At 39.0% G+C, this 14,907-nt stretch overlaps 1 protein-coding gene across 4 annotated transcripts in view; it reads right to left on the minus strand.

Moving 5' to 3' along the window:
- LOC106878006 (uncharacterized) overlaps positions 1 to 14,907 on the minus strand; it is a 170,855-nt gene that overhangs the window by 22,206 nt on the left and 133,742 nt on the right. For 2 of the 4 annotated variants that reach the window (XM_052972897.2, XM_089362854.1), the window contains exons 4-5: positions 6,901 to 9,493; positions 4,125 to 4,169 (exon numbers count right to left, since the gene is read on the minus strand). In XM_052972897.2, the coding sequence (XP_052828857.2) occupies positions 4,125 to 4,169; positions 6,901 to 9,493 (2,638 nt within the window). The remainder of the gene's footprint in view (positions 1 to 4,124; positions 4,170 to 6,900; positions 9,494 to 14,907) is intronic. The other 2 variants (XM_089362853.1, XM_089362855.1) reach the window with 1 other exon arrangement.

The raw sequence follows: 14,907 nt of genomic DNA on the forward strand, positions 1-14,907 counted from the left end.
CACCTACAGAAAAAGCTAAGCGCTTGAAAACCCGTGCTAAAATTGCTGCCTTAGCTATTATGACTGAAAAATGGCATGGAAAACCTCTCAATGGCAAATACCCAAAGAGAGCGAATAATGCAGATATTGACAAAGCCCTTACCCACCAATGGTTAATGGCCTCTGGATTGAAATCAGAAACAGAGGGGTTTATCATAGCAGCCCAAGATCAATGCCTACCTACAAAGAACTACCAGGCCAACATATTAAAGAACGGCAGCTCCCCATTATGTCGTATATGCCAACAACAAAATGAGACCATCGATCATGTTGTCTCCATGTGCAGTCTGCTTGCGCCTACAGAGTATCTCAACAGGCATGATAGAGCTGCACAATATATTCACTGGGTAATATGCAAAAACCTGGACTTGCCCCATGATAAAAACTGGTGGGAACACAAACCACCCCCAGTACTTGAAAATGATCACATTGCACTCCTCTGGAACTTCACCATTCAAACTGACAGAAAGATAGACGCAAATAGGCCAGACATCATACTGAAAGACTTCAGACAAAAATCATGCCTCCTCATTGATATGACTGTCCCAATTGATATAAACGTATCTGTCAAGACCTACCAAAAACTGAGCAAATATAAAGATCTTGAAATAGAAATTAGCAAAATGTGGAATCTGAAGACGAAAACAATACCTATTGTCATAGGTGCCCTGGGAATGACAGCGAAACGGGCTGATTACTACCTAGCTCAGATACCAGGAAACCCCAAAATGGCTGAAGTCCAAAAGATAGTGCTCATGGGAACTGCCCATATCCTACGTAAAATACTGTCTATGTGATCTCAAATTTTAAAGCAAACATAATTTTCTTATGGTTTCTTAAACATTCACTTGAACAAAACTGTACAAATCCAAATATATGGTACCCTAGGCATAACACCTACATGAACTTCTAACTTGTTGTCTCTTGAGGTCTCTGGGTGAGACTTGGATCCAACTTGTACAAATGCAAAACAAAAGTCAAACATAAAATAATAATAATAATAATAATAATAATAATAATGATAATAAAAATAATAATAATAATAATAATAATAATAATAATAATAATAATAATAATGATAATAAAAATAATAATAATAATAATAATAATAATAATGATAATGATAATGAAAATAATAATAAAACCTTGTTGTTATTGTCAGTGTCGGTAGTTGTTGTGGTAAGATGGTGGCTGTTGTGGCAGTGGCGGTGGTTGTTTAGGTGGTAGCTATTTTAGTGAGAGGGTGATTGAGTAATCTCTACAACTATGGGTGGAAGTGTTAGTACAGGTAAATATGAAGTAGTTTTAGTGGTAGCAAAGGATGATTAGTAGAGGTGCTAGTAGTGCTGGGTGTTTTTACATGTTATGGTAGAAGTGATTGTAATGGTGGTACTACACTAGAGGTGATGGTTGGAGACAGTTCTACAGGTCATACTACGGCTGTTAGTACAGGCAGATGTGTAGGTGCTAGTATCGATGGGTGGTGAATCTGTGCTGACAGCAGAGGCAATAGTTTCATAAAAATGTATCCCAGGTGGTTCTTAAGTAAATAGACTAGGAAATGTATAGGTGCCTCTACAAGTGGTGATATGGGTGACAGTGTTAAAAGCAGTGGATCATTTGGAGGGTGGTGTTGGTGCTATTGTTTCTAAGTTTCCTGTAGACTCCTGCAGGTTATATGAGGCTTCATTGAGTCTCCCATACAACGATGGTCACAAAAGGATACAAAAGCTCAACCATGACATCTTTATCTCATTTTCCTCCTCTTTTCCTTGTATGTTTTTTTCTTTTGAGGGGAGGGGGATAAGCCTAATACCTGACTGCTGCTTTATTTTATTGACATTGAAGGGATTAAAGGCAAAGTTAACCTTGGAAATATCTGGATTTAGAATCTACGAAAGCAATACCACAAGGCATTTTGTGCAATGTGTTAACAATTCTGCCAGCTTTCCATTTTAATGATTATTTCATTGTCCGCTTTTACATGCTGGCATAGGTTGGACAGAGTTTGTTGAGGCAGATTTTCTATGTAAGGGATGCTTTTCCTGTTGCCAACCTTTGCCTGTCTCCAAGCAAGGTAATATTTCCCCATCGCCAGACAAGGTTTTGCAGAACATTGAAAATGAATGACATTAATTTACAGCAATCCACACACACGTGCGTGCACATGCACACACACACACACACACACACACACTAGTTTTTCAAAGTGAGGTACAATTTTAACAATTCAGAAAAGAATGAGAATGAGAATGTGTGATGTTGTATTTGCCAAAGATGTTGGAGATGCACTGATGCCAGGCAGGAATCATGAAGAATGGGATGTGTGGATTTGATTTGTGACATGGAACCAATGATTTATTCCAAGAAGGAATGGTGGACATTGTAAGTTTATCTGGTCAAGAATTTAACTGCTAATCACTTAATCTTTTAATCTCTTGATCAGGGTTTTAGAAAGAGGATGAAAAAAAAGAATGATATCAACATGATGATGATGATGATGATGATAACAGTGATGATGATGATGATGATGATAGTGGTGGTGATTGAAGATTATGATGAACGTGGTAATGAAAATGCTGGTGTTATGATGATGTTGATGATAACAGAAACAACAGTGGTTACTATAGCAACGGCGATAACAATTTCCATGAATCATTTGCTAAAACAACAAAAACATCAACAACAATTACAACAACGTCAGCAGCAGCAGCAGCAGCAGCAGCAGCAGCAGGAGCAGCAGGAGCATCGGCGGCAGCAACAACATTAACTAATCATGGCAAGGATCACCAGAAGAACATCGAAACAACAACGAAATAGTTTTAGTAGCAAATAGAAGAGGAAGGAGAGAAGGGGGGAAGGAAGAGGAAGAATAGAGAAGAGGGGGAAATGAAGAGGAAGGAGAGAAGAGGAAGGAGAGAAGGGGGAAGGAAGAGGAAGAAGAGAGAAGAGGAAGAGGAAGAGGAGGAAGAGGAGGGGGAAAGGAAGAGGAAGAAGAGAGAAGAGAAGAGGGGGAAAGGAAGAGGAAGAGGGGAGAAGAGAAGAGGGGGAAAGGAAGAGGAAGGAGAGAAGAGGAAGAGGAAGAAGAGAGGGGGGAAATGAAGAGGAAGAAGAGAGAAGAGAAGAGGGGAAAAGGAAGAGGAAGGAGAGAGAAGAGAAGAGGGGGAAAGGAAGAGGAAGAAGAGAGAAGAGAAGAGGGGGGAAAGGAAGAGGAAGGAGAGAGAAGAGAAGAGGGGGGAAAGGAAGAGGAAGGAGAGAGAAGAGAAGAGGGGAAAGGAAGAGGAAGAAGAGAGAAGAGAAGAGGGGGAAAGGAAGAGGAAGGAGAGAGAAGAGAAGAGGGGGGAAAGGAAGAGGAAGAGGAAGAAGAGAAGAGGGGGAAAGGAAGAGGAAGAGGAAGGAGAGAAGAGGGAAAGGAAGAGGAAGAAGAGAAGAGGGGGAAAGGGAGAAGAGAAGGGGGAAAGGAAGAGGAAGAGGAAGGAGAGAAGAGGGAAAGGAAGAGGAAGAGGAAGGAGAGAAGAGGGAAAGGAAGAGGAAGGAGAGAAGAGGGGGAAAGGGAGAAGAGAAGGGGGAAAGGGAGAAGAGAAGGGGGAAAGGAAGAGGAAGAGGAAGGAGAGAAGAGGGAAAGGAAGAGGAAGGAGAGAAGAGGGGGAAAGGGAGAAGAGAAGGGGGAAAGGAAGAGGAAGAAGAGCTGATGAAGAGAAAAACGAGGGAAAGATTCCACAACAGAATTATTGGTAAAGCTGACCAAGACATAACATTTAAAGCATGAGAGAGAGAGAGAGAGAAGAGAGAGAGGGAGGAAAGAGAAGAGAGAAAGCAAGAAAGTGGCAGAGACTGGAGCAAGAGAGTTAATGAGAGGGAGAGAGAGAGAGAAAGATAGAGTGAAAGAAGGGAAAAGGCAGAGAGACAGAGAGAGAGAGAGGAGCAGAAAGACAGAAAGAATGAGACAAAGATAGAAAGTATGAGAGAGAGAGAGAGAGAGAGAGAGAGAGAAAGTGAAAGGGTGGGAAGGAGTAGAAAGAAAGACTGAAAGTAAGAGAGAGAGAGAGTAATGAAAGAAGTATAGCTTGAGAATGTGTGAACACCTTGCAATGGCTGACTGGAGCTTTTGGTGAGGCCAAGCAACTCCCCTGGAAGTAAAAAGAGAAACAAAACAAAAAAACAATGGCAAAAGTCAAAGTTTAGTCAGACAGACAGGCAGTAGTGTTATTGTACAACAACAACAACAACAACAACAATAATAGTATTCTTCTTCTTCTTCTGATTATTACATTAAACATTGCACAACAGAGTGCAGCAGTGTGATGTTAAAAGATGGCAGTGTAATATCCATAGATGACTGCAGTGTAATCTAACAGCAATTGTGCAGTGTCATTTAGGAGCAGCAGCAGCAGTGTAACGGGGTCGAGCAACGGAATTTCACTGATAACAGTTGAATGTGCAGCAAATGTCACAAACATGTTTAATGCAACATTGATTAACCAAAGCTGAAATCACTTAAAAGTAGATTAATTTAATGAAAACTCATTTACTCAAGCCCAACCTGCCACCAACTCCTAACTGGACCAAGTCTTATCAAAAATTAGTGTTACCTAATGAGAACGAACCTAAAATAATCTGACCTTGCTTAACCAAACTAATTAATTTATCTAACCCAGTTAACTTGACAGTTGCAAACTAATTTAATCATCAGTTTGATTCGATTTGCAGCCTCTGTTTCTATGTTTGGCTGGAGGGAGATATATTAGATAGATAGATAGAGAGAGAGAGAGAGAGAGAGAGAGAGAGAGAGAGAGAGAGGGATGAGTTTCACAACACTAATTTGTCTTTGCTACAATATCTGCAACATTTAGTGACTTATATACTAAACACACTATGCTCTCCATATATATATATATATAGTATACACCCACTTCCCTATGGTGGGTTTTTGTTATGATGTAATCTAAGAATGCATCAATAAAATGCTACCGAAACAGCTGTTGTTCTTCTTTTAGACATTTGTTTCACTTGAAACCAGTCATGGTTTGGATCTACGGTTTATATTGGATTTGGGACCTGTGTGTGTGTGTATACCTGTAGTATACCACAAATAAATGACAACAAATGGTTCTTTTACCTTACTGTCAGCTCAATACTAAGCACCCAACAAGTCCTAGTGTCCTACTTGTCGATATGCCTAGATTCTAATGAATCCTATAACTAATCTCTCTCTCTCTCTCTCTCTCTCTCTGTATATATATATATATATATATATATATATATATATATATATATATATATATATATATATATATATATATATATATATAGTATAGTATAGTATAGTATCTATAGCCTGTGGTTATATATAAAGTAAACTCGACACAGGCATACATCAACCTATGCCATTATCTGTCTCCAGCTATCATTGTGCACTTCCATAGGAAATATAAGCAAAGGACTGAGAGAATATTGGTCCTTGTTGGTGCAGAGTTCTTTGAGAAGATATTATGATTTACTTCTATATGGAGTTTCTGAATCGCTATTGTTATATATTCTAAGATATTGTTACAACATATATATATGAATTATATAACATAAAAGAATTTCCTTAGGAATGGTGAATGACGGCATATGATGTCATATTTAGGATGTTGGACTTATAAATTGTCAGTTTGTGGTTTTGTTTCTCAGACTTGTTTCTTGAGTAAAACACTTCATTTCACAATCACTCCAATCAATTCAGCTGGAAATAAGTGCCAGTGACATGATGGGGTCGTGACCCTTTCAGGGAGTGGGGCAGAGTTTTCTACTAACTTTGTCCCTTGTGAACCACAGACACTGGGATAAATTGTGGCCTAATGAGCCTGTAGGCTCATGGTAGACCTTTATATCCCTCATAACCCCCCCCACCCCGGAAAATGGTTACCCATTCCTGGTGCAAACCTAAATACAATGAGGATCTTCAATTTTTTTTTGTCATCTGCATGCTTATGGGGTTGTGACTTTTTGTTTTGTTTTTCCTTAAGTTTGTATGAGTAAAGAATATAATTGTTTAACTCAAATCAACTGGCTTTGTATGCCTGTCCTGCATTGATGAGGAACAGTTGTCACCAGCCTAGCTGCCTCCTAGTCTTCTAATGTAAAGATCTTTGGTCTGAAAGATTTCAACACTCTCGATTCGATGGAGAACATTATGAGATATCATTAATAACATAATCTCTGTAGTAGCAGTAGTGGTAGTAGTAGTAGTAGTAGTAGTAGTAGTAGTAGTAGTAGTAGCTCTCTAGCATTGTAGACATAATATATAGTATAGTCTCTTTATACACACAATTAACGAAAGATGACAAACTTGCAAAGAGAATGATTGGAGTTGATTAAATTAACTGATTACTCAATTGATACGGATTGATACGTGTTTTAGAAAACTCCGATGATTTGAAGGAATAAAACTAAATGCTACCGCAAGGAAGAATCTTGTGCTGTGCTGTTTCATTTCTGCCATTTTGCTGCCCCCCCCCCTCTCGAACATTACAAATATTATTATATCATTGATAATATCTCAGAACTTCAAAACCACACAATAAACATTGTCCTTTCATATCTGTCAAACATCTAACATTGGAATCTGCTATAGATTATCTATAAACTACCATATTAGAGAGATGTTAGGCTAGCATAACAATACAATGTGTTAAAATATTAGAAATCAACCATTTACAATTGTCATAATTAAGCTATTGTCAGGAATCGCTATACAAGTCTTCTACATACAAATGTTTGACAGAACTTCAGAACTATTTATTAAATTTTAGAGAGAAAACATTAAAAAGTCAAAAAAAAAAAAAAAAGCAAACATATTGAAGGATAAGAACTCACCTGTACTTATTGGAGGAAATGCTATCGACCTGGCTTTTAACTTTCCATTTGCGTAATTAATGCAGTTGATATAACTATGGACCAATGCACTGTGACATTGCTTGATATCAGCATAATCATTAAAAAATGGGGCCGAAACGTGGATAACATAATTTGCCCTTAATAGCCCACCAGCTCTGGTACACACTATGTTGCTAACATCCAACAAGCCATTTTTCAGGGATATTTCCCGGCACATCTTATCAAAATCAGGGCCGGCAGCATGAGAGATGGCTTGTGCGATACCGCCAGTGCTCTGGAGAAGCTGATTAGCTGGGCTGACAATGGCTGTCGTGTCGATGTGGGTAATACTTTCACAAAGTACAACAACAGAGATACCACCTTGAAAATGGAGAGAGAAGTTCGCTAGGAACTGCAAGTCTTTATCCCTGAAGCCGACACATCGCGGTATAGCAGACTTTGATTTGCACTCGCTTGCGCTGTCATCAGTTTTCTGTTTACATTGTGTAGTATTGCTACAGTCACTCATTTTATCAGTAGGACTTTTAGTTTTGCTTGGTGGATTTTGTCGTTTAGGTTTCCGTCTTCTCCCACGAGGTGGATGTACAGGTGAGTTGACATCTTCAGTTTGTTCTTCACTCGAGTGTTGCTGGTACCCCTTTTCAGATACCCCTGTATCCTCATGACTACTATGTCGGTGTCTGTCTCGCCAGCTCTTAACTTCACATTGGTCATCTTGTCGTGATGGTGAGCAGTTAGTCTCCACACTGTCGTCATAGCTACTACGTCTCTGCCGGACCAGCGGAGAGCGCTTTCCACCTTTAGCCTCCCTGCTGCTCTGATGGGTCTTGTGTAACGATGGACAGTGATTCGAGTCGGCAGAATCCAAGACACTGTTTCCACACTGTCGTGGAGATGGCAAACTTGTATCGACATTGTCAAAATTGCTACTTCCACGACGGTAACTCCCTGGTGTGTTAGGGTCCAGTGATTCATGTTTACTGCTTTTATGGCTCCTTGTTTCTGAGCTGCCCCTCTCGCGACATGTTCCACGGTGTGGTGATGGGCTGTTGTCTGATGACCCATCAACGCTATTGTTACGACATCGACTAGGAGTTTTCTCAACAGAAGCCCACGCCGGATCTAGCCGATCTTGTTGGTTATCTCCAATACTCCCTCTTTTTTCAGTTGATGCCTTAATTTCAGTCCAATGTGTACTACGTCTTCGAGCAGGACTTTCATGTGTTCTATCAGAGGCTTCACTTAAACCTCGGTGATGCAAGTTCTGACTCTGGCAACTTTCGCTCCGATCTCGATTTGGTGAAAAGCTGCTACTTCGACTACTATTTCGATGTGAGACACTTCCCCGGTGAGTTCTACGACTTTTTGCTCTGCTTGAACTGATACAAGATTTTTCTAGGTCTCTCTCATCACAGATTCGGTCCCTAGAGTGACATCGGTTACATTTGTTGCGGGTACAACTTTCTTTTGTTTTCTCCAAATGTTTGTGACATTCACGAGTATTTACGGCCCCATAATCTTTATCCTGAGAGTTTTTACATTGGTTTCCTCCTACGCCTTGACACTCCTTAGAGCGTGGTGTCGGGCTAGTTCGTCGGGAAGATTCCTCACAGTTTGTGCCAAGACAGTTTTCCCCTGAGCAATGGTAATCAGCCTGTTGGCAAGAAGATGGCGCCACACCATCAGCTCCTTTCTCATATTCAGAGTCACCTTTAACATTGATTGACTTTCTCACATCTTCCCAGTAAAAACTAGATTTGCGAATATGACATGGTGAGGAATCTCTCAAGTCTGCTTCTTTCAGCCAGTGTCCCTGGACTTTATCAAGATGGTTCAAGTCATGGCATTGAGGTTTTGCTGCATCACAGCCGTCTGGCTTTAACAAGGAATCCCCGGCTTGGTCTGAGATTTTCTTGTCTCGATCTAAGCTATCATCTCTATTTGAACGTGTGCTCCAGTTACGCATCCTTCCTTCTTTCTTGTACAGCTCCCACTGGCTGTCAGGGTAATGATACTCATCATAGACCACTGTTGACTTGTCAGGCTGGTAAAAGGTCGATAAAAATCGCTCACGAGCCAGTTTCATGTAAGCTCGACGATGTCTTGGGCTGTCAAAGTCGATGCCACTGTATCCACCAGACTCTGTCTTGTGTTTATCACTGGTGCCATCTGCTACAGCACATGACGATGTTGGCACTGTTGTGGTTGTTGTGGTGGTTGTTGTTGTAGCTTTTGTTGTCATGTTAGTGTCTTTTAACTTTGAGTCGTTTAATTGATGGAAAGGGCTGTTACTCGAGAGGTTTTCTTTCTGTGGATCCATATTCTCATTCAAGTTGTCTTTGCTGCTCTTTTTCGGCGACTCGCATTCTGATCCACTCTCCTGCATCTTCTCTAATAGAACCTTGGCACACTCCAGCGAATACCAGGTTCCTTCCAAGCCATAAAGTGAGGTACGTTTATCAATACCGAACCGAACTTTGGGGATTGAAGTGAGCTCTCGGATGTACTTCTCATTTCTCAACAGCAGGTTTGTGATATCGGGGTCAAGAGTTGCGGTCATTGACACAAAAACCTGTTGAGAAAAAGAAAAGAAAAGAACAAAGTTAGTCTCTTTTAAAATTCTTCAAATGCTGCTACTACTACTACTACTTCTAGATATCAGATGTCTAGCAGGTGTTGAAGACATGTGCAGAGATGTGGCTTTCATTCTCTTTTTAAAAATCACTCAGGGAATTAAACTGATTCCATCTAGAAATCGATGCCAGGTCATGGACCAATTTTGAGAGGAGTGTAACCCCTGTTCTTTGATGTACATCCTGGAATAGAGGAAGTGAATTCCTAGTAGTAGTAGTAGTAGTAGTAGTAGTAGTAGTAGTAGTAGTAGTAGTAAGCTGGATCACAAGTGACCAAGGGCTAAATAACAATAAGAACTTATAACCATTTAAACTTATAAACCTGAATTTCATTCATGATTTTACCTGAATAAAGTTTGTCTTTTCCACAGTTTCAATCTTCTTGTTAATACTTCAATACAGAAAATATAAATGATTAAAGATTAACCAAACAGTCAACAATTTTGACTATCATTAGTCATGTCAAATACCCAGAATTCCTAACTGTAGTCAACAGATGAGAAAAGGTACAATAATTTCCTCTCTATTTCCTGAATCTTATCAAATTGTGAATTGTTTAGCAAATGTAACATTAGAATAATAATAATGATAACAATGTCTGTCTCACCGAAATGATAGTGCTGCATTGTTACCTGATTTTGTCATTTCAGGTAAAACATTATGGCATTAATGTATGCGATACAATCATCATCATCATCATCATTGCATTTGAAATTGCTTAATGATTTCTGCAGACTTTCAGAAAATGTTTCCCATCCTCTCTGTCTACCGATTTTGCTTTGTATTTTGCTATTAATAATAGTAAATAGTTAATCTTATAGTCTTTGGTGGTTTGTATATAAGATGGTGGTGGTGTCAGCTAAGGTTTCCATTTTCTATGTAGTTCCATTTCATTATGTGTTCCATAATAGCTGCTGGCTGTAATTGCATGTTAGTAGAGCCACATGTCATCTGATCAGCCCAAAGTTAAAACACTGCACTCTCTATTCCACAACACTCCTAGCTCTAAACAACTACGGAACTGAGTTATGGTTCACTGTTACAAGTATTTCATTAGGGTATCCTACTGAAACTTAATTTCTTTGCTAACTGCGAAATGCTTTACTACTTCAAACTGATTTGCTTAGCAAGAATTACACTTCAATAACAGCCATCTAAGCTAATGGGTTATCGGATTTGTACACGTGTCTAACAAGAGTGTCATGCGCAGTATGTGTGTGTGTGTGTGTGTGTACTGTGTGTGTGTGATGTATTGTGTGTACGTGTGTATTGTGTGTGTGTGTGTGTGTTTTGTGTATTGTGTGTATGTACTGTGTGTGTGTGCTGTATGTTTGTACTGTATTGTGCGTGTGTGTGTGTGTGCTGTATGTGTACTGTGTGTGTTTGTGTGCATGTGGTGTGTGCGTGTGTGTGTGCTATATGTGTGTCGTGTGTGTATGTGCATGTGGTGTGTGTGTGTGTGTGAAAAGTTCAAAATCTAAAAAATGTCTTTCATTGAACAGCTGAAGACAAATTTGTTAAACATGGAAAGCTGAATTCTCACCCCCCTCCCCATCAATTGGTTTATGATATTTCTTTTTAAATTTGATGACCTTATTTCAGGTGCTACCTGTGGCTAAGACCTGCCTCACCAACAGAGAAGAACATTTCTGTTGTTGATTTTATTTCAATGATGACCACTACCCCTACTGCCATTCCAAAACCCCCACTGTCAGACAGTAGTCACATTGAGATTTTAATGATCTTGAAAGACCAAAGTTATTTAAATTCATGGCCAATGAAATGCTTTTCAGGAAACTGTTGCAACTGAATTGAGTTGCCATGGTTATGAGGTGAGTTTGTATCTGTTTATTTGATGTAACAAGTAATTCTAAGAGTCCACCAAACCAAAGATAAACAGACTGTCCATCCGTAAGCATACTTTTGTCATAAATATTGTTCATGAAAGAAAACATGGCATTGAAGAGCAATAAACTGCAACTATGAATGTAATGTGTGGCACTTTATGGATCATGTGACCAGCTTCTGATGTTGGCTTAGGATTAAAACCTTTCAACAGTTATTTGTCAGTTCTTGCAACCAACTCGATGACGCTTACAATTGCAATAATAAACTCAGTGCGCAAAATGTTTAAGTATGGATTAACCAATGCAAATTCTGGAGACCACATTATGAAGCTTTTGAACAAACTCAAGCATCTCCTCCAACTAAACATGCTTTGGTTTTTCTCATATGAGAAGAAAATTTCTGCTTGGATCAGATGGTGAACACACAGAACAACCGTTGTCTTCCCATGTCCCCAAGTTTAGAGTGATCACTAGTGATGGTGACATTGTGCCTCCATTCATCTTCCCACACGGTCTCAGACTCTACACGGAGGCCTACATCAAGTGCCTGGGGGAGGTAGTGCTGCCCTAGATGAAGAGGGTGGCTGCTGGAAGACCCCTATGTCTGGCAACAGGACTCTGCACCCTGCCACACAAGCAGGAGAACCAAGTTATGGCTGTCCGGCAATTTCTGCGTCCACATCACCCCTAACATCTGGCCACCTAACTCTCCACACTGCAACTCCCTTGATTATTATTTGTGAAGTGCAGCAGAGCGAGAGACCAACAGAACTCCTTGCAACACCAAAGATGAACTGAAGGCAAGGATTATGGCAGCATTCACCAACTTAAACAGGGAGACTGTCCAGAAGAGTTGCTGGAGATTTCGAAATCGTCTGGAGACAGTGGTTGAAACGAATGGCAATTTTATTGAATAAATTTACTCTTCAGTCTTTCAAGATATTTTTATGTAATTTTGGTAAATATATCTGTTAAAACGAGATGTCAGTGTCATTTTCATTTTTGCATAATTTAGATGACAGTTTATTCACAGCACCCTGTATATGTTATATATATATATATATATATATATATATATATATATATATATATATTTGTATATAGTATGGGTAGATGGAGAACACCTGTTTGACTGAATTTTATTGGTCAACAGCTGTTGGATGGATTGGTACATCGTTACCTTAGCAGAGAGTGCTGGGAGTGGGTGGGGTAAGACCTGGCGATTTGGCAGAAAATGACATGGATGAGTGACACTTGCAGCTGATTGACCTTTTCATAAGGGAGGTTACTGGAATTGGACTGAAACATAAATCCATAACAAATATTTGATAGCAAAAAGATAAAGTCTTAAATCTGTTATTCACCAGTCTTGTTAGTTGTGTCATAATGTGTAATTATTCTGATAAACATAACGAGTATCATCATACTCTCTATCTATCTATCTATCTATCTACACACACACACACATACACGCACAGATATATATGTGTGTGTGTATGTGTGTGAGAAAGAAAGACAAGCAGAAAGGCAGAGAAAACAAGAGGGATGGAGATATGAAGCTAGACTGTTTAGCTGTGCATTTTAATGGAAACACACTTTAAGTATTAAATAAACAGGAACAGCAACAACAGCATCAGCCACACTGAAACCTGGAAATGCCTACAGTAAGAGCTGAACGAAAACGAAGATGAACAAGAAGAGAAGCAGCAGATCGAAACACAACAACAGCAACAAGAAAAATAGCGGAAAATAGCACCAAGAAGAGCAACGAGAGGAAGGAGGTGTAAGATGGAAGTAAAATGGAAGTATAAAAGAAGAGGCTGACAAAAACAGATGAAAATGCCGTCAGAGCGATCAAAGAAGCTCGGAACATCTACTTAAAACCAATCAAAACCAAACATCTCATCATCAGGCTTAAAACATGTTTTGTATGTGTGTGTGTGTGTGTGTGTGTGCATTTCCTTCCTTTTTCAAACTCACTCACTCTCTCCATCCACATTTATGTAATCTACTCTTATTTGTGGCTCATTTCTCTCTCTGCACCTCTTTCTATGTCTCTTTACTTCTTAGTCTATCATCCTCTCTAACAATACAATTACCTACCTCTGTATCTAAATATATATATAAATATATTAACCAACCTCTATTGATCTATCAACCATGCTACACCTCTCTCTCACTCTCTCTGTCTCTCTCTATCTATATATATATATATATATATATATATATATGTTTCACTCACTACATTGCTATCCTCTCCACTGCTCTCTCTCTCTCTCTCTCTCTCTCTCTCTGTTCTATCTACTCCATTTTATGCATACTCTCCCTGCACCCAATTATATGCATATCGATCAATGTGTCTTGCTTATACAGTCTTTCTCCAATCTTTTGCTTTTCCTCAATGAACTTAAACCAAAGTATAACAGGAGAAAAAGGAAAAATAAAACAAACAACAAACAACAACCAATCAAGAAAAGAAAATAAATTACAAATGTGAAGGGGAAATAAATCAATAAATTATGATAGGAGTGGGTGGGGGAGAAGTTTAATGAAGAGAAATAAAAATTGAAAACAAAAAACTGATAAGGAAACGCAAAAATAAAATGCTGCTATTATCTTCACGGCCAACCCCCAAAACTGTTCAATGTTCAATAGAAAACAAAATAAATAATTTATTGATTGTTGTTGTTTTTAATGTGTTTTTGTTGCAGTTTTAAATTCAAATTTAAAACAAAAGAATTTTTAATCCCTCAACAATGCTTCAAGAGAAATGGAAAGATTAAACTTTGACAGACCCCTAAATGTCACCAGGGCAGCTCCGACCCTTTTCAGTTTTCGTACCTTTTGCAAACAAAAGTTTGCTTTTAATGATCCTCCTTTGAAACGGAAATTCTTAGAGATACTCGTCATGCCACTCTCTTCCACCTTCCGGCTTAGTTCCTTCTCCAATTTCATTCTTTATTGTTCTTTATATATTTTTATCATTCTTTCATTTATTGTTTTCTTTTGTTTATTTCCCCTTCCCCACCCCTCTCTCTCTCTTCATCCTCTCTTTTGCACCCTTTCCAATCCATTTCTGTCCAAGTAGGGTTCCCTGTTCTGTTTCCTATTTTCCCCTCTGCCTACCACCCCATACATTCTTTTTTTTCTCACTTATTCTTTAAATATTTACCATTTTCCATTTATTTAATATTTTCTCCACACACACATCATTTATCAAAACTATTTTCTCTCAGTGTTTGCCCCACCCCCCACCCCCCATCTCCTCAGTCTCTATTTGTTTCTGTTCCTTTTGTCTCCCTCTATCTCTCACATTCCTCTTTCTCTCTCCCTTTCTTTCTTTATTTCCTCTCTCATATGATATTTTGCCATCTTTCTAACAATGTCATGATTCTGCACTCATAGACCTTCTGACCTTTATCAGCCAAAAACAGAAGCAAGTGTGATTTCAGGTCGTCATCATTATTAAAAGTTTTACCTTTTGAAGAATTTTGCAAACTTCAAAA

This window comes from Octopus bimaculoides, chromosome 14 (assembly GCF_046866305.1).
Source record: "Octopus bimaculoides isolate indiv1 chromosome 14, ASM4686630v1, whole genome shotgun sequence".
Lineage (NCBI taxonomy): Eukaryota > Metazoa > Mollusca > Cephalopoda > Octopoda > Octopodidae > Octopus > Octopus bimaculoides.